At 35.2% G+C, this 21159-nt stretch overlaps 3 protein-coding genes across 3 annotated transcripts; all 3 read left to right on the top strand.

Moving 5' to 3' along the window:
• The first annotated feature begins 8128 nt into the window (after positions 1 to 8128).
• LOC139872461 (uncharacterized) lies at positions 8129 to 11218 on the top strand. The gene is made up of 5 exons (XM_071860336.1): positions 8129 to 8449; positions 8926 to 9865; positions 9948 to 10043; positions 10146 to 10282; positions 10825 to 11218. The coding sequence occupies exons 1-5, from the start codon at positions 8190 to 8192 to the stop codon at positions 11012 to 11014; spliced, it is 1623 nt and encodes a 540-aa protein (XP_071716437.1). The 5' UTR covers positions 8129 to 8189; the 3' UTR covers positions 11015 to 11218.
• Positions 11219 to 12401: 1183 nt separating this feature from the next.
• On the top strand, positions 12402 to 14509 carry LOC139872628 (DNA-directed RNA polymerases II and V subunit 8A-like). The gene is made up of 6 exons (XM_071860540.1): positions 12402 to 12470; positions 12554 to 12656; positions 13235 to 13392; positions 13537 to 13631; positions 13719 to 13824; positions 14273 to 14509. The coding sequence occupies exons 2-6, from the start codon at positions 12584 to 12586 to the stop codon at positions 14285 to 14287; spliced, it is 447 nt and encodes a 148-aa protein (XP_071716641.1). The 5' UTR covers positions 12402 to 12470; positions 12554 to 12583; the 3' UTR covers positions 14288 to 14509.
• On the top strand, positions 13781 to 19915 carry LOC139872626 (vacuolar-sorting receptor 2-like). The gene is made up of 13 exons (XM_071860538.1): positions 13781 to 13824; positions 14273 to 14326; positions 16498 to 17190; positions 17295 to 17383; positions 17466 to 17535; positions 17632 to 17715; positions 17806 to 17882; positions 17970 to 18051; positions 18142 to 18224; positions 18338 to 18404; positions 18857 to 18985; positions 19152 to 19258; positions 19817 to 19915. The coding sequence occupies exons 2-13, from the start codon at positions 14320 to 14322 to the stop codon at positions 19913 to 19915; spliced, it is 1587 nt and encodes a 528-aa protein (XP_071716639.1). The 5' UTR covers positions 13781 to 13824; positions 14273 to 14319.
• The last annotated feature ends 1244 nt before the right edge of the window (positions 19916 to 21159 follow it).

Genomic DNA, 21159 nt, shown 5'->3' with positions numbered 1-21159 from the left:
CATCGTTAGTCGTTACATGTAAGTGTTGTTTTGAAACCTTTAGGTTAACGACCTTGTTAAGTATTGTTAACCCAATGTTTATAATATCAAATGAGATTTTAAATTATTATATTATCATGATATTATGATGTATAAATATCTCTTAATATGATATATATACATTAAATGTCGTTATAACGATATTCGTTACATATATGTCTCGTTTCAAAATCATTAAGTTAGTAGTCTTATTTTTACATATGTAGTTCATTGTTGATATACTTAATGATATGTTTACTTATCATAATATCATGTTAACTATATATATCCATATATATGTTATCATATAGTTTTTATAAGTTTTAACGTTCGTGAATCACCGGTCAACTTGGGTGGTCAATTGTCTATATGAAACCTATTTCAATTAATCAAGTCTTAACAAGTTTGATTGCTTAACATGTTGGAAACACTTAATCATGTAAATAACAATTTCATTTAATATATATATAAACATGGAAAAGTTCAGGTCACTACATCTGACTTGTGTTTCAACATCACAAACCACGAGAAACGGGAATATTCATCTGTAACCACCAAGCAGTAAGACTCTCCGGTGAGAGTTTTACAGTTAACTGGACCAAAGAGGTCCATGTGCAGCAATTCCAAAGGAATATTAACTGAATGATGCTTCTTGGCAGTATGTGACTTCTTAGTCTATTTCCCTTGCTTACACGGAAGACAACCTTCAGGAATATAAAAACTCTTAACATTCACACCTTCAACCAATTCATTATGGACTAGATTATTCATCTTCCTTAGACTCAGGTGACCCATACGCTTATGCCAGATAATCGACTCCTGTTCAGTAGCCTTAGAAACAAATGCCTGATGGCCTGTAGCTGCTTTAACATGAGCCTTACGCATATCAAGGATATAGAGATCCTTGCACCTTGGAGCCGTCATCAGAATCATGTCTTCCGGAATTACAAACTCTTTTCTCAAAATATAACAAAACTTATCATCAAAAGCAATGGAATACTTTTTGTCAGCAACTTGTGAAACTGAAAGCAGATTGTTCGACATCTGCTCTACATAATTAACTTTATCAAAGCTGACGTTCTCATTAGTAATAACACCCTGAGCAGTAATAAATCCTCCTTCACTACCTGCAAAAGAAACTGGTCCTCCATCCACTGTTTTCACATTAGACAGCAAAGACAAGTTCCCTGTCATGTGCCTGGACGCCCCACTATCAACAATCCAAGTACTGCAGCGTGGATTGTAGGCGACCTGCACATTAAAGTAAGAGGATTAGTTAGAAAGGGCCACCCATGCCCTAATGGCAGTGGGTTTCCCATCAACACCAACAACTGGCAACTCCACCCATTATCCTTTAGATCCAGAAGGACCTTCAGGATTTTGAACACTCTTAACTTCTGATTTAGGTTTCCAAACTGTGTTATTCGGTAATGGTTTTCTATAATAATCATTAGTTTGAAAAACCTTTTTATCATTTGTTTGCACAGAAAAAGAATTAAACACTGGTGAAGGTGATCTCCTATTAAAGGAACGATTTGGACTAAGATCAACCTTCCTTCTTGGTGTCTGTCGAATGGGTCTACAATTCATAGCCATGTGTCCCAACCTCCTACAATTGAAGCAATTAACATTATTAAAATCATGAGAATTAAACAATTTGCATCTAATTGGTGAAAACTGTCTCCTAGGTGGTTCAGTATGGTGTCTAGTCGTAGGGGATGACAAGACTTGTTGCTTAACAGTCTGTCGACGACCAGGCGGAACATACTTGGACACACTCCCAGATTTGGAACTTGCACCTGTTGGTGATTGTTCTACCTTAGGACCTGATTCATCTATCCTTCCCTTACTGACAAACTTAGGTGACACTCCCTAGGTGTTCTTCTTCTTATTCTGTTTGGGAGTCACAGTTTTCTTAGACTGAGCCTTTTGACTCTCAGTCATCTTACCAGCAGTAGCAGGATTTTTTAGAATGGTAACAGGTTTAGTGACAAGCTCAAAAGGTTTGCTGTCTTTCTCAGTGTCGATATCAGTATCTGACTCTGTTTCATAGACAACATCTAAAGGCTTCTTCGACTCAACTATCTTAACAGAACTCTCAACAGGTGTTTCTTTAGGCTTACCATATTCCAGTTCTACAACAGGACCCTTACTTTTCTCAACTGGTTTGTTAATATACTCACCTAAAAGTGGCGGGGCAACCTGGTTGTAACCTAAACCCTGCTGTTTAGGAGGATTCAAAGTCTGTTTCACATAAGACATCCTTTGCCAATTGTCGATCCTAGCTTTTTCAGACTCGTATTTCAACTTAAATGAATCCCTTTCTGCCTTAAGAGTCTCTATCTGTCCCAAATACATAGTAATCACTTTTCCATCATCTATAACCATTGATTTTAAGTGACCCACCTGATTTTCTAAAGACTTAATCACATCAACATAGTCTTTCTGTTTATTAAGGTAGAAAAGCGCATCATCATAGTTCTTTTTATTAGTCTGATTCTCCAAACTTAAATTCTTAAGGTCAATTCTAAGCTTAGGACAAGTCTCACATGTAACAGATATCTCATTAAGCTTTGTGATAACACATTCAAGCCTCTCAATTTCCTGTTCATAACCAATGCATTTAGAACAATTAGAAACTAAGTCAATACATACCTTATCATTTCCGGGCGTGTTAGCCATGAATGCATAATCATTTCTTCCAACCTGAGAATCTGCATCTGATTCTGACTCTGACTCTGAGCTCGTACTATCCGAGTAATCAGCCTCATAACCTCCTTTACTCTCACCTTGATCTCCACAAACTGGACTCTGAACAGTAACAATCTTCTCATCATCACTCTTAAGATCACAGTTGAGCAAATGTTCCAACTCCTTTCTGAACCAAGTACCAACATGACAACTCATCCCTTCTTCTTCATCAGACGAGTCAGTAGTAAACTAAAGATCTGATAAGTCCTGAGCTTTGCAAAACTTATCATACAACCTATCCTTAATCCTCTTCCTGAAGCAAAATTTCATCAGCTCTTCTGCTCTCTTCAACCTAGCATCACACTTGCACACATAGCATGTGCAATTTGGATTATCCTTACCCGTACAACCTGCATTTTTCCGAACAATTCTTTTCTCTTCAATTTCTGCTTCGCTTTTACCTACAAACACAACATTAGCCTTTTGCGTATCTATCGAGATGGACCAGTCACATACTTCATTCGCATACGTTGTAGTCAAAGCCTTGGATTGAACAGAACCCGAAGATTCTTTCTTAACAATTACATGTTGTGGTGTAACTGAGATGGTTGTCTGGTGAAAAGGATCATGAAAACCAGGCTTGGGTGGTCTCGTGCAAGTCTTCTTAAAATGACCATATTCATCACAATTGTAGCACCTAACCTTTGACATATCAAAACCAAATTTCGAATCTCGATTCAAACTCAACGATCTTTGTCCTGTTCTCTTCAAGTAATTTCTAGCACGTCTTACAATGCTACCCATACAGTAGAGAATATCCATTCTCTCAAGCTCGTCCTCATCAATCTGATCATAGTCTTCGTTTTCAAGATGACTATTAAGCACTTGTCCGCCAATCATATCGTTGTATGAGTTAACAACAATAGCTGCCAATGCCATATCTTCCTGAATGGATTCGCGAGATCTCTTCTTGATATTCTCAGTTTGAAACACAGGAGTTTGATTTTGAGTTTGAGTCTGAGTATGTTGAATCGGAGAATCCTCAATCATCTTAATAGTAGAATTTTGAGCTTGTAATTTAGCATTAAAGTAGCCCGACTGAGACGATGGTGCAGACATTTGTGAAGCATTCGCTGATATGTATGCTGTCTGTAGTGAAGCATGAGTACCAGAAGATGAAGCTAAAGATGATGCAGCAGTAGCTACAGAACCAAGTCTCTTTCTCTTTGCTTCATCTTGAATGTCCTTCTCCATCAACTTCGACGTAAAAGCTGTTAGTGTCAATGGACGACCTGATGAGCTGTACCTGTTCTGAATCTTTTCAATCTCATGATCCCACTTTTCTGGAAGACCATCTTTCAACACCCTTACTGCATTTTCATCAGGCACCTCAATCCCATAATCTGCCATCTCTGCAACCAATAATCGATATCTTTCCAAAGTCTGTCCTAGAGATTCTGATGGAAGAGCTGCAAACACCCTCCATTCATCCTTCAAAACCTTACCCTTAGTTGCACGATAAGTAACTGTACCCTCTGTTGCTGATTGAAGGGCCAACCAAAGAGTATACGCGGTCTTGTTTCGGTTTTTGAATTGCTGGAAAATGTCCTTTGACAATGCTTGTGTTAGCTGAGCATAACATCTACACTCAAGATTATACTGTTCACGCTCGGTAGGACTGAACTGTTGAGTTTCTTTGGGTTCACCATCACCTCCACAAGGCCAAACAAACGGATTTTCAATACATTCCCATAGTCTAGAATCAACACCATTTAAGTAAATAACAAACCTAACTTTCCAGTCCAAGAAGTCTTTCAGATTGTCAAGTCTGGGTACTTTATTTGTTGATCCAGATTCACTTTCATTAAGTAACAGTTTTTGTAGTCCAGGTGCAATTACTAACGCGCTGTATTCATTTGTCATTTGTTCATTAGTATCAGACATTTTGACTGATTAAGATTTATTAAGATGACTTAAGTGCAATTAAAAGATTTTGTCTCAAAAGAGGATCGGCCGAAGGACAAGACAATCGGTCGGAGGTCGGTGATGATCGGTCGAAGGTCTGTGACGATCGGTCAGAGTTGCTGACGTTGTAACAGAATCTATAAATTTAGTCCTTCGGTCGATGGAAGAGACGATCGGTCGATGGTAGAAGACGATCGGTCGAAGGTCAAGAGACGAACGGCCGATGGTTAAGACAGACGGATCTAAGTTATTAAAGACTGTCCTCCGGTTCACTGCTAGACGATCGATCGATTGTGTATGACTTATGGTCGAGGGTCGGGACGAACGGTCGATGGTCTAAGACAATCGGCCGAGGGTTGTTCTTACGAATTCTGGGCAGAAAAAGCTAGGGTTTTTTGACAAAAACTTCAATTTTGATTGATTTTGACATTCTAGACTTAAACTAAACCGATAGAAACTTCAGAAAAACACCCTTGAACAATAATAGACCCAAAAACACAAGATTTAAACGTAAAAATCTCAACTTTCGATTAAAAACCCGTTTAGACCAAAAACCCTAAAATAAAAACAATGAATTCGATTCAAAAACGTTTGGATCAGCAACGTATAGCTCTGATACCACTTTGTTGGTGCTAATTGGATCTTAGATCAAACGTAGAACCTAGATTAAAGGCAGAAAATAATAACTAGGGTGAATCGAATACGAGTTACACTTTCGGGATCGATCTAACCAACAATATGTTGATACAAACGACGCCTAGATGATTGTATTCGGTTGGTATTTGGTCTGGGACAAGGATCACAGTAATAAATAACGGCTAGAGAGTGTGGGGTGTGTAACCTAATAATGAAACCCAAAACCCGTATTTATATATAATCACAGTGACCATCGGCCGGTGGTCTGGGACCTTCGGCCGATGGTGATAGTCCCTCGACCGATGGTCTCTACCATCGGTCGATGGTCTGAGCAGCCAACCAAACTGCTCGAACCATTTCACGTCATCATATTAAACAATCCAAACACAATGTATTAATGACGTAATCCTTACACGACTGAAATAGAAAATACAAAACGAATAGAACTCATTACAAAATAGAACTTGGGATTATGCACCAACAGTTTGAACTGTTTAAATGCTACATTAACGCTACGTCAGTACTAAAAATTTATGACTAACTCAAAATTAAATGTGGCCTTGTGACACAGACACACGAATACGCAAACATATGCATATACGCAAACATATAATGTTAGAGAAAAATATTTGATACTAATAATAGTGGATTATTCTTGAATTGTGAAACATTTTCTTAATAACAAATATCAACTCTATAATTATTTTGAGTTGAAGAAATCAAGATTAAAAAAAAGGCAATGAATCACAAAATCGAATTCCCGGCTAGGGGAACATGCTAATTGAATATAGGTGAATAGATAAAACTAACCTACCGAGCCTCACATTTGATGTTCGAATCAATTTACCATGGGGATTTGCTCCCGATGAGCAGTAGGACTGTAATACTCGTCTCAGAAATAATCGGATGGGTGAGTTTCGACCTCGTATTTGAACCCCCGTAAATAACTGTTAGTCGTCGTTAAAAAAATTAATGTTATCCCTTTAATTTGCACATTAGGTGCATGCCCTAATGGACAATGAGATAAAAATTAGAACACCTTTTGCTTTATGCTTTTTATGAGTAGGATTCTATTTTGATTAGTTATTCTTATCGAAAGGATTATTATTGTTATTACTTAATTGTATATCTTATCTTATTATCTTATATCTTATACAATCATCTATCTTTATTACTTATAATTTTATTTCTATTATCTTATATCTTATACAATCATCTATCTTTATTTCTATTATTATAATTTTATTATGGCTCTATTAAACGAGTCAATATCAAATATTGATTTATTACGACTTTAATTGTCGCTTAGAGCTTAAATTTTTTACTTCAGACATGTTTAAAACTTATGGAAATTTGATTCTACCATTTTCATAGCATAACATACTTTTTTTTACCTACTTATTAGCCGGTGGTCCATTCGAAAGCAATCTCTCTATCTATAGAACATTTGAGAGGGATGACTTTCTATACTTTTGAGGTGTTTCACTCTTAGTAGAGAAATGACTTTTTTATTCTCGGATAGAGGAATGATTGTCTACATCTTACCTTTCTTATACATCACTTGTGTGAAATTGAGTTTTGTTGTTGTTGTATTATAAATCCATCATATACAACCTTTTAACAACTAATCAACGTTGATACACTAATACTAGTACAAATTTTACTAACGAGAACTAATTAGTGATAGTCCCACCAAAGAGCTATCAGCCTAAAGAATGATGATATATGTCATGTTTTTGATAATTTCACTATAGTATTATTTATTATGTATTTGAACAATACAAATTTTCAATGCATGATGAATGATGTATTTATAAAAAAACATGAGTAGATATCAGTAGCCACGCATAAAGGTATTCTTCTTTTTTTTTTTTTTTTAAAGCACGCATAAAGGTATTCTAAAATATACTCGTAATATAAGTAGTTATTTAGGATTTTTTTTTTTTTTAACGAGACCTTTTAAGATGCATAAACTCAAGTATATGACAATAGTAATTTTTAAATAACAGTTATTGAAGGTTATTGAAGCATACAATGATTTTTTATACGCAGACCAAAATCATCATGCAAATCACATAATTTGCTTTTGTCCTTTCTCCGCATACTCAGGAAGAGTTGCCGGAGCTTCAAAGTTTATACACACCGGCTCGATTGCTAGTATTTCGTTCGATGTTTTTGTAAGATCTTTGATAAGAGCGTACTTATCAACGTAATTACTTCTATTCTTATAACTACCTCCGCCTCTATTGTTACCATACTTTCGGTATTTATTACTGTTATAGTTATTGCCTCCCGATTAAATATTTAAGACTAATTCAATTAACTAAGTAGTGTTCACTTACATAATTCTCTTTATGCTTGGATTGTTCCGTTTTACCCAATTTGCTGTCGCATTAATTGTTGAACTATTAAATGTTTAGCATCACTATCAAACCTTAATCAAATTACACTTTGCAAACTCACGTAAGCATGTGATTCAAGGTTATATATTTATATGTCTTAATAACAACATTCGAAACACTCGTTAAGTCATTAGAATTTTTTTTTATTATTATCGCATGAAAGAACACTTTAATATTGTAGTGCATCAACAATGATTTATATTACAAAAATAATTTTTCATCAAATCTATTTTTCCCCCCTCCCAAATCGATTCGAACACTCGCCCACTCTTCAACCAGTAACAAAAAGGTTCATCATTTACAAACAACCACGTGTCACGTATTGTCAGCTCAATGACTAGCACATTGAAACGACGTCGTATTGGGAACCCCAAAATCCGGGCCGGGTCGATCCGTAGCTCCTCTTCGTCGTCGTTAGTCGTCACGTTTCAACTTTCAATCTTAAGATTCTAGAGAGAGAAACCAACTAAGAAAGAGATGAGAGCGTGTAATGACATACAATTCTACTACAAGAGTAAAATAATCTTAGGGTTTATACTATGCATTTACTTAATTGTACCAATTGAATGTTCGATTCATGAGTATCGAAACGATCAGTTCACACCTCAGTTAAACGCTTTCCTTTTTCATGGCGGTAGTGAAGGTCTCTTCACTTCTAAACCTAATATTAATCATGATTCACCTTCTGATACAGAAATTAATAGTAATAAACCACTCGAAGGCAAATCATTCATCAGGTTGTTTATTATTTTCACCTTTTAGTTTCAATTTGATCTCGATTTCATTTACATGTGTTTATTTTTTTGATTGCTGCTACCGCTACTGGTGAGCACCATTAAAATATTATGTATATGATCTGTATATGTATCTCAGAAGATGTATATACTTTTATGATGTTAGGGCTTTTTTGGAGAACTATTTATGGATAAACTTAGGAAACAAATTATTCATGATGTATAAATAAGGCTATATGGTAACATTATTATACTTCTAGGATTAAGAAATTTAAAGTAATGTAGGAACTTGAATAATCACTTGCTGATGTGATGATATAGAAACTGACTAAGATTAAAACTTTGGTTGACACAGGTTAATTGTAGTGTATTGGGCTTTCAGGCCCTTGTTATATGTATGTAGTTCATATTCTGGCACTTGTAAAGCGGTTTGTTAATTTTTGATAATATTAAAGTGTATTCTTTGATGACCATTTCAGGTTTGAAAGCGTCACCTTCAAGAGGACAGATGAATCAGCCGAGATTCAGAATGGAATGCAGAGTAAAACCGGATTGGTTGAAGCTATTATATTCGAGGTGAAAGATACCGAAAGAATTGGGGGAAATTTCCTAAAGAATAACTCAAACGTGCTCTGTTGTACCCCAAAGCTTGCTGCAGATGGGTCCTGCACAGTGGGAGAAGTTATTGTCCAAAAGGACGAAAACAACCCTGAGTGGCCAAAACGCATACAAACCTTTTTTGCAGGAAAGGAACACGAAGCCAAAATGCCTCCTCAATCAGTTGAAATAAACAAAACTGGAATGTATTATCTTTATTTTATGTATTGTGATCCACAACTCAAAGGTACAACTATATCCGGAAGAACCGTGTGGCGGAACCCAGATGGTTACCTGCCTGGGAAGATGGTCCCACTCATGACCTTCTACGGGTTCATGTCGTTGGCTTACCTTATTCTCGGGCTCGGTTGGTTTTTAAGATTTGTCCAGTTCTGGAAAGACATAATGCAGTTGCATTATCATATTTCAGCTGTAATTGCACTTGGAATGTGTGAAATGGCGTTTTGGTATTTTGAATATTCAAATCTTGATGTAACTGGAAGTCGGCCTGTAGGTATTACAATATGGGCGGTAACGATTAGTGCTATTAAGAAGACTGTTTCAAGATTACTGCTTTTGGTGGTTGCAATGGGATACGGTGTGGTGAGGCCCACACTTGGTGGTGTGACCTCAAAAGTGCTGATTCTTGGTGCTGTATACTTTGTTGCTTCGGAGGCACTCGAGCTTGTTGAAAACTTGGGAAACATTAGTGATTTTTCTGGAAGAAGTAAACTGTATTTGGTGTTGCCTGTTGCGTTCTTGGATGCTTGGTTTATTTTGTGGATATTTTCATCGTTATCTAAGACGCTTGAGAAGCTTCAGGTAACATTGTTTTCTCAAATTTTCATACATTGTCCATACGCAAATCAGGAAGTAAATAATTAAGATTATTATTATCTTATAGTTGCGGAGAAGCATTGTTAAACTGGAGGTTTATAGGAAGTTCACAAATGCCCTAGCACTTTTTGTGCTACTATCTATTGCTTGGATTGGCTATGAGGTACTGTGCTGCTGCTTATCTTTTCTGTTACAGATGCTTATTAGATCTTTTTGGTCCTCTGTTATCTTTATTTCATATCAATTTAAAAAACAAATGTTGCAGTTATACTTCAATGCAACTGACCCAATAAGTGAGCTATGGCGCATCTACTGGATCATTCCCGCTTTCTGGTCACTGCTGGCTTTTGCTCTTTTGGTAGTTATATGCATCTTGTGGGCTCCTTCTCGCAATCCCACCAGGTATATATTCTCGACATCTTTTGGCGTTGTTGCTTCTTATATAGGTTTTGAGTCTTCCATTTAGAGATGGACAAATGGAGTTCGGGTAATCCGGGTAACATGTCAAAATGGGTCTGAGTCCAAATGGGTGATTTTTATATGCAGGTCAAAAGTGGTCTCAGGACCACCAACAATTATATTCCGTTTTTTCATTTTGTAGATAGTTAATAAGTTAAGTATGATTAGAAAAGCTCCTTTACTATAATGGTAATACAGTTTTTTTTTTTTTTTAATTAAAGTGCTTTAGAAGGTTGCGTGCATTATAAGTTTCAATTCGGTCTAGACGACTTCCAACCCTTGAAATTGTTTCACGATTTAACCAATTATGCATATTTGCCTTTCAGTCAGTGAATGGAACTCGTCTCAATGGACCAGTTTCATTGTTATTTACTTGTTCATAGGTCATCCATTCTAAAATGTCCAATAAGTGAAACCTGTATTGGCCATTATATTGTGTGATTATGAAGTACTGAGGAATAACATGTTTGGTTGTGTGGTTTTAGATACGCGTATGCTGAAGACACGGGAGATGACTATGATGAGGAGGCGATATCACTTACTACTAGTGGAGTAAAAGTTGACGGTGGTGAAGTTGGAACAACGGTAATAGAAAGAAAAGAAAAGAAAGGTTCTGCTTCAACTGATCATCTTATTGGACTAACAGAAGATCTAGCCGAAGAAAAACGAGAATAAGCTTTGTTTTATTCGATCCAATTATGTAAAGTTTGTATCCTGTTATGTATAAGAACGTGCCTAACTGTTTTGAACCTACGGCTGAGTTGGGAGGGAGATGTGGAATGATCAATGATGATAGAAAGTGTACTATTAGTTTGCTTGACTGCCTTTTTTATGAAGGGCATGAATACACAGAAATGAGATATTAGTCACTTGTCGGTATTGTCCGTATCTCACCTCTCATATACCTCGCATGTACGGGATTGGGTATTGTTGTTGTTGTTGTGGTTGTGGTTGGTATTGTTGGCCAAATGTTTTATATTTTTATTTATATAAAGATTTGATCATCTTTAAGAAGACATGTACTCTTATTATTTAAGGGCATTATTTAGTATAGTTAATAACGTTCAATGTATTTAAGTTGATGCAAAGCATTACAAGCAAAATCGAACATTGGACTAGAGGGTACTAATTTTTATTTTTTTAAATAATTTACTATTCTAACCTGTAAAAATTATCGAATCTTTCTACAACTAGATATATCCACCAAATTCTAAAAGTTTTCATAATGTTTTTTTTAACGATGAAATTTTATTAAAAAGCTACCATCCCTCTAGCGAGAAACTAGGGAGAGGCGCAACGAAACATTACAATGGCTTGGCTAACCAATCATTCCAACTTACATTTTGCTTACCTCTATCAGAAATCCAAGTAAAAGAATACATACGAATTAAATCAAACAACTCCAATTTCTTCATCTTGTTCGGATCAAAAAGCGTCGCATTTCTAAATCTCCATAGAATCCACATCACAGCTGTCGTAATCGCATAGATTTGTATCTTTGAACTCGAAGAACTCGACCACCCTTGGAACCAAGAAAACCATTCGGCCCCTTCGTTAAAAATAGGAAGCTGAATATCTATCCAAATCCTAACTTTCATAATGTTTTTTTTTTTTTTTTAACGGCTGAAAATTTTATTAATAAACTAGCAAAAATTAGAAAAAATTAACGTACAAAAGATTATAAATAATACAACGTATTATAAATAATACAACGTATACATCAACCATTGATTTCAATTACATTTCATAACTAATTGACTTCATACGATGCTTTTAAACATATCCTTTAAACCTTAACATTTTAATCAGTTAATATTAGTTTGAGTGTTTAATTATTTAATTGTGCGATACTTTTAAGGTGTGCACATGTTGTGTACTTGACGGAGAGTTAACAAAAGTTAAAATAAGTGACGATATTGGAACGTTTTTATTCATTTAAGGATGAAAAATGCAGCCTTGTAAAAACATGGACTAAAACTAATAAAACTGACAAACATAGGGACGAATTTGGTAATTTTGTTTTAAATTTCAATCAGAATATTTGTAAAACCCTAAAACCCACCAGGTTTTCGCTTTTCAGTACCAAAAAGCCTCAATTGTTCGAATATTTGCTCAATTTGTTTGTAATCAGGTTCGTTTACTCTTAATTAATACATGTTACAGTATACGTCTCATCATCAATGATTATATTTGTGTAAAATTTCTCATATATAGGAGTAGATATATTGCTGTAAAAAAGAAGAGATGGTTGAAACCCTATTTGAAGACATATTTAGGGTTGATCAACTTGACCCTGATGGCAAGAAATTTGATAAAGGTTTTTTTTTCTTTCTTTTTCTTTATTTCTTTCATTATAATGTACAATTGCTATGCTATTGCTATTTGTAAATCAATAATTAGGGCTTCTTTATTTATAGATTTAATTCAATCTGTACCTTTCAAAAGATAACACGATATGCATAGAACCCCACGGATGTAAGATTTATTATGTGGCTATGTCTTCTCGTGTATTATACTAAATAAATTTAGTTGCTTTATTGTTCACCTAAGTATATGCAATGAGGGTATTATGGTAAATTGGCCACTTTGGATCGAATGCAGTTATAAGCTATATTATGTAAACTGTGTTAACAGAGATTTTTGAGTTACAAACTACAAGTTCGGGACTACTTAATGTGAGAACAATTGAAGATGCATTTTGTAAACTTTTTTGATAATAAATCTTGATTAAAGATGGTTAAACTTATGTGGGCTCTCACAAGCATTACAGATATGCGAAAAAAGCATTTATTTGCGGATACAACTTGATCGATGCTCGGTTCTGAATGCATAATGACTTTTTTTTTTTTTTTTTTTTTTTTTTTTTTTTTTTTTGTGTGAAATGCATTTTTGTAGTTAACCGTGTTGAAGCACATAGCGATCAGTTTGACATGTACATGCAGCTGGATGTGAATACGGATGTTTATCCTATGCATGTTGGAGACAAGTTTATGATGGTTTTAGCAACTACCTTGAATTTGGATGGAACCCCTGATACTGGATTTTTCACTCCTGTAATGTCTATACACTTCAATCATCTAATTACCCTTTTTCTATGACACTGCATTCATATGCTTCGAATTTGAAAGCCAATTATGTAAAAATTGCATAAAAAGGTGTTTAAGGCATGAATTATAATGCACTAATCTCATTAACAGGGTGGTAGAAAGTCGCTTGCTGACAAATTTGAATACGTGATGCATGGTAAATTGTATAGGATCTCTGAGGAAGGATCGGGAGCTAATGTTAAAGCGTATGTTGGTTAATCAAAGTATTTATTTTCTTTATGTTATTGATTTATTTTGGTGATGTTGATTTGTATCTTTAATGCATTTTACAGGGACATTTATGTGTCTTTTGGTGGTTTATTGATGTTGTTGAGGGGTGACCCCTCAATTGCAGCTAAGTTTGAGCTTGATCAAAGGTTATTCATCCTCATGAGGAAGGTAAATATATACATTTTCTTTGTTTTTAATTTTATTTTTTATATATTTATATTTATATTTATATATTATATATAAATATAAATATAATAATTGTGTTCATTATGATTATAAAGAATATATAATGGCAATACTATTTTCATTTCTGTAAGTCATTTAGGTAATTATTAACCCATTTGAATACTATTTTTAGCAATTTGTGTTTTGTATATAACCCATCCAACCCAAATTTGACATGTACATTTTTTAAACCAAAAGAATTCCCCCAGAGTTGGCAAAATAGGGTAATTTGTAAACCAAAAAAATTCTTGCTATATTATAGGAGTATTCGGGTTCCGTTTTGGCCCAACCGCCTGATGTAGTCCACCCTGCATGGTTTTTTGGATTCGTGTTTGATGTATCCAACTCAGCCAGTTTTTTTCTGAAAAATCTACTCCTTGTTGTATTGCAGGTGGACAAGGCTTAACAAAACCGATCTCTCTGTTCTGGAGCAGCCCAATGTCAAGTAATGAAATTTTATTTTGTAAGATGTAATTTTAAAACGTATTGGTATGTAAACTGCTCATATATTATATGTACCTTTGGGCTACTCTTTTACTCGTAGGAGTATAGATGGATGACAATTTCAAAATCGGAGTATGTTGCAACTTTTATTTGTTATGACACAAGCTTTAATTGTAGTTTGATGAACGAGTCCACGTAATCTCATGGAAACACGACTCATCTTTCCACAATTCTCATTTGGGAAAAGTCGCTGGTCAGGGATTAAGCGGCTTCGACCTGGTATAGATTAATCGTCAAGTCGAGATTAATCCGGGACTAATTGGATTGGATTATTTATACATTTAAACAATAAATTTCAAAAGGATATCTGTAAATATAAAAATGATATGTGTAAATATAGAAAATAGTTATAAAGGTAAACTGTCTAGAATATAAATACCATTTGGTGGTTCAAATATTTCAAAATTCTAATTATAAGTCATGTAAAAATGTTAGAACAACTTTAAGCGGATAAATCTAATTTTGACCGATTAATTTTTTAAAATTATATTTTGACCAATTTTGACCCGTTGACATTGAGTTGCATTGAACGGCCTATTTGACTTGACTGACTTGCCCTAATCGAGTCGGACTACTTTTCAAACCCGATTAGGCCGACTTTTACTACCTTGGTCTCTTTTATAAGTCCATTTTCAAGTCATGGAAGTCACAGTTTCACCAGTATGATTTTACTCTTAAGGAATTACAATAGTTATACCAGTTCTGATATTTTCATAGTATATTCAAAAATCTACTACTTTTTGCTCAAAGTACACATATCATAATCTGCACTTGTTTTTTGGCATTTGTAACTCTGAAATACAAAAACAAAACAACACCATGACAATATTGGCATTGAGGAATGTGAGTTCATCTAAAGTTAACAAATCTATTTTTAGAATAGTATAGGAGGTTTATTTTTAGAATGTTAGATCAAAAGATCCTATTTTTATCCAACTTTTGCATATAATAGAAACATATTTTTAGACATTATTTATATCAAACAGAGACTTGATCAAATGGTGATTTACACCACACGAGTCTCGATTATTTCTGTATGTAAACTTCTCTATGATTTACACTTGTAGACAATACAACATTTTAGTCTCACAGGGTACAAGTAATTCGTACACATTTGCATACTTTTAGCAATCTTTTTTCCTAAGCTTGTTCATCTTGGACCAGATTCTTGTTTCTTCTTGATCGTATCACAGATTTTACCGAAACCCATGTTGATTTCATTAAAAAAGAGTGTTTAATGTGTAGTATCATCTAAAAAGTTAGAAATTTTGGTTGATATTATCATCAAAATCGTATTTTGATAATTGGGTCCCATAATTAAACTTTCTTGGATTAAAGAAATTATGAGGGAATGGAAATTATGGTTCAAAATTTGTATTTTGAACTTCTTGATCATGTGTGAATCCACATTTGGAAGATTTGTGGTTGAGAAGAATAGTTTGAGGGTGACTTCACCACAAAGTTTGAAAGATACATATGAATGTGCAATTGGTAATTTCGGTGTTCCTCAATACGGAGGAACATTAGCTGGCGCCGTTGTTTATCCAGAATCTAATCAAAAGGCTTGCAAAAGGTTCTACGATGATGTCACTTTCAGTTTTAAATCTGGTGCTGGTCTTCCTGTTTTCCTTCTTGTTGATCGTGGCGGTAAATTCACCATTCGATCCATTTTCTCATTAGTTATGATTGTTGTTTCTCTAATGTTTTCTTTTATTTGGTTGCTTATATGTTTATATGCATTTGGTTGATTATGTTCTTGAGAGTTACACATTCAAAATAATGGCTACTTTTTTTAAATAGACAAAAATACACCATTGGTCCCCAGTGTTTGCCCAAAGTTTCATGGATGGACCTAAAGTTTTTTATGTGGATGACCCTAATGTTTGAAAAAGTTGCGTCGTTGGTCCTTGAAGGTAACAGACGTTAGTTCCCCAACTTAGTCTGCATCACGTGAGGTGCACACGGGGTTTGTTTTTCAGTGGATGACCCTAATGCCTTTAACCTAAGTAGCCAGCCCTTAGTAATATGTAAATTTAGATTGGATTTTAGCTAAGAAACTAATTATATATTTTTTCAGAACAGCCGAAAATGAATAGCTTTTTAATGTTGCAGACTGTTATTTTACGTTAAAGGCATGGAATGCACAAAAAGCTGGAGCTGCGGCTATTCTTGTAGCAGACGACAGACCAGAACCGTTGATCACGATGGACACACCAGAAGATGAACGCACAGGATCGAATTACTTACAAAACATATCAATCCCATCAGCCCTCATAACTCAATCGCTCGGGGAAGCTATAAAAAAAGCTTTAAAAAAGCCCGAAATGGTGAAAATGAATCTTGATTGGAGAGAAGCTCTACCTCACCCAGATGATCGAGTAGAGTACGAGTTTTGGACAAATAGTAACGACGAATGTGGGCCCAAATGTGACAGTCAACAGGATTTTTTAAGAGATTTTAAAGGAGTGGCACAAATATTAGAGAAAAAAGGGTACACACAATTTACGCCGCATTATATTACATGGTATTGTCCTGAAGCTTTTATTTTGAGTAGACAATGTAAGTCTCAGTGTATTAATCATGGAAGATATTGTGCTCCTGATCCTGAAGACGATTTTAGTCGAGGGTATAATGGGAAAGATGTAGTTGTTCAAAATTTACGGCAAGCGTGTTTTTTTAAAGTGGCGAATGAAAGTGGTAAACCGTGGCTTTGGTGGGATTATGTGATGGATTTTTCTATTCGTTGTCCGATGAATGAAGAAAAGTACACTAAAGAGTGTGCTGAAGATGTAGTTGCATCACTTGGTGAGTTTTCTTATTGATAAAGATTGATAAATTGTGAAAAAGTTTTGATCTTTTTTTCAGATTGATGCATAAGTTAATGTGTTACGACATGTTCATTATGAAAGGTGTTGATGTGGAGAAAATACGAGAATGTGTCGGTGATACTGAAGCAGATGAAGAGAACGTGGTACTCAAGAAAGAGCAGGAAGCACAGGTGTTGATCGTAAACCATTTTATGTTTTCATTCAAAAAAATAAAAAAATAAAAAAATCGGAAATAACTTTGTGATTCTGCAGATAGGGAAAGGTCCTCGAGGAGATGTTACAATACTGCCAACTCTCATAATAAACAACAGACAGTTCAGGGGTATGTGTTCTACACGAAGGGTATTTTAGTAATTTTACGAATAACATGTGTGACAAATTAAAGATAACATTAGTGATTAATTGTTTCTTGATTTAGGTAAGCTTGATAAAGGAACTGTTTTGAAGGCCATTTGCTCGGGATTCGAGGAGACAACCGAACCAGTTAATTGTCTAAGAGATGGTACTTAAAACCAAAAATCATACGTTATTTATGACATGTCCATTAGTATGCTATAAATCAGTTTTCAAATTTTCTGTATGTTGCTTGTAGGAATAGAAACAAATGAATGTATGGAAAACAATGGAGGATGCTGGATCGATAAATCTACAAATATAACAGCCTGCAGGGTACAGAGAACATTTTCTGATACTGTTTTGGCGGTTTATGTAGTTGTTATTAAGAACTTTGTATTAGTAGTTTGAATGGTTGTTTAGGATACTTTCAGGGGGAGAGTGTGTCAATGTCCAATTGTGCAGGGGGTAAAGTTTTTTGGTGATGGCTATAAACACTGTGAAGGTAATTTGTATTGTATGAACTGCTAGTTACTCCGCACCTCGTTCTTATGCAGTTCTATGGATACCCATTTTTTGCTGTTTTATTTTGAAGCTTCGGGAGCTTTACGTTGCAGACTTAACAATGGAGGCTGTTGGAAAGATAGTCAACAGGGCAGTACTTATTCTGCTTGTATTGTTAGTGCACACCCTTTCTTGATCTCTATACATTTGTAATATATATTTCTATATCTATCTATCTATCTATTTGTTCATTAAAATATATTTTCATGTTCTGTTATATTTTTTAGGATGATCATACTAAGGGTTGCAAGTGTCCACCCGGATTTAAAGGAGATGGAGTCAAAAATTGTGAAGGTATGTTTGGAAAATGAGACAATAGTCCCAAAATATTGTGAAAGGTTAATGCTTTTACATATTTTTTTTCTTTCTTTCATATACTTTGACATTTCTGTCAAGTAAAACGGGTAAACGGATAAGGTTTTCTCTGTTCAGTCTACCCAGAGAAGAGGTGTTTTTTACACATATGTGCGCGGCCTAACTGGGTTATCCCGTGACTGATTCCGACCTTATTCCTTGTCCGTCCCAACATATGCTGCTAGTGAGGCTTGAACATGAAGTAATAATAATAGACCCACAACCACTAATCTATCTTGGGATGGTTTTTGACATTTCTGTTAGATATCCTAAAATATGCATCCAACACTTGGGGTAGTTATGAGTGTCAGTTAAACTTATTATATGGTTATCCCGTAACTTATTATTGTGTTTTTTTTTAATCTTTTATGTGTACTATGTCTATGTTTCAGACATAGATGAATGTGAAGAGAAGATGGCTTGTCAGTGTCCTGACTGCAAATGCAAAAACACTTGGGGTAGTTATGAGTGTCAGTGTGGTGGCGATTTGCTCTACATTAGAGAGCACGATGCATGTTTAAGTGAGTGCTACTGTTTTTTGTTCTGTTATCTTGAATCTAGTACACTCCGAAAGTATATTTTCATGAATTATCGGTACTCATTCTTCAAAAAGTTAAAAACAAACTGTGAGATTTCATTATGTTAAACTCAAGATTAACTTATATTGGTACTGTTGTTGTAAAACAGGTAAAGATGCTCATTTGGGAATCGGATGGGGATCTGTGTGGATCGTCATTCTTGGTTTGGCAACTGTTGGAGGCATCGGATATGCATTTTACAAATACAGAATCCGGGTATGCATCATCTCTGTTAAACTCCTTTATATTTTTATTTGTAAATGTCTTTGCTCATTATTGAAAAAGTCAACGCAGATCAACGTATACTTCAGGGGTTTGTTACTTTAGGTTTGGATTCCTAGTTTATGTCTGTCTAGTTATGTTTTATTAGACCACTTGTAACGAGCGTGTTCAGGCCAAATGTTCACCTAACACTCCATTAACACGCCGGTAGCGTGGAATGCAGCGTGCCTGACTTAATATTTGGTTGACACGTCACTCTACACGCCACTCAACACGCCAATCATATTTTGACACATCATTCAACACGCCACCCCACTACTCTCCATTTTTCTAACACATTTGCCACGTTACCACCAACTACCCCACCTAACCCACCAACACGCCAAAAATCCCGCCACCACTACAAGTGGTCTTAGTGCATAGGTTACTTGTTTCTTTTGTTGGCCTTGTTAGGCATGTTTTCTACTTTCCTAGTTATTTGTGTTCTACCGTTACAAATATAGTCAAGATCGTAAAATGATGTTTTTTTGTTATTGCCTCTATGTCGTGCAGACGTACATGGATTCTGAGATCAGGGCCATAATGGCACAGTACATGCCGTTGGACAATCAATCTGAAGTTGCAGTTCAGGGGTCACAAGGGAACGTCTAGCTAACAGAAAAGATCATAATTTTTTTAGAGAAAAAACAAATTTACAAAGGGCGGACACGTTGATTCAACCAATATGTATCCGGGTAACGATTAAGAGCCTTGTGACTACTACAAAAACTCTTGTTTCAGTCACCGGCCCGGCTTGTTATAACCTGGTTTTGTTGTCATTTACGATGATAACTTTTACAGTGTCATACTTTTTTGTGTTTGCATTACATTGAAATTTGAAGAAATGCAAATAACTAGAATTCCTTTAGAACTAACCAGTTGTGCGTTTATTGTTAACTGCCAACTTAAACGTCGGCTCTCACACACGAGCTTACCCATCCATGGTTAACTTTCAAGTCCCAAGATGATGTCACAACGTAACGGTTATTATTTTATTTTTTACACCTGTCAAAAGGTAAAAAAATTGACCTTTAAAAACGGTAATATAACAGAGTTTGACCTTTGACAATTTGACCTTCAAATGAATTTGGCATTACTAAATCGGAGCTAAGCATACATATAATGCAGTTTTATTCATAATACATATAATATAGTTTGATTCATCTAATGAGGATTACGTTATACTTGGGGGTTGTTTACCTTTTTCTGAATTTGCCTCTGTTTTCATTTGGCTCTTAATGGAAATGGGTGTTTGATTCTACATCTTCTAGAAATAGATCAATTTTCAGATTGACAGATTAAATGACAAATAAACAAAAAATTTACTTATTGAATTAAGAGCTGTATAGATGATTAAGTGGAAAGTAAACAGACCGTTTTTGAATATTTTACGGAGTAAGTCATAAGCATCGAATAATTGAAGTTAACCTAATCAGTGCAAGTTGATCAATTGTTGAATATTAATGGCTTATTTGATGTAGTAACCTGAATACAAACAAGGTATATGACAATCTACCCCATTAATTTAAATAAATGTTATAATCTTTTGTCCCATTTTGTACGATTACCATATTATACATAGATTCAATTAGAAAACAAAAGAAGACAAAAATATAGTACTATTCATTTGAAACTTTTTTACAATTTTGACACCATTCCCCGCCCCGCCCCCCCCGGGGTCCCCCGTCCCGCCCCCCTCCCCCCGGGTCCCCCGTCCCGGGCCCCCCGTTTTTATCTTATGTTAAATTTCACCTCCTTTTGACTAATTTTTTTACTTTTACCAACCCTCTAATTTATAAGATGTATATTAAACAAACTATAAATTTATCAAAGTGAATTCCTAGATCAGTTGCTAA

Source organism: Rutidosis leptorrhynchoides, chromosome 10 (assembly GCF_046630445.1).
Source record: "Rutidosis leptorrhynchoides isolate AG116_Rl617_1_P2 chromosome 10, CSIRO_AGI_Rlap_v1, whole genome shotgun sequence".
NCBI classification, from domain to species: Eukaryota; Viridiplantae; Streptophyta; class Magnoliopsida; order Asterales; family Asteraceae; genus Rutidosis; species Rutidosis leptorrhynchoides.
Note: the sequence above shows the minus strand (reverse complement) of the source record. Positions and strands in the feature narration are given on the sequence as shown.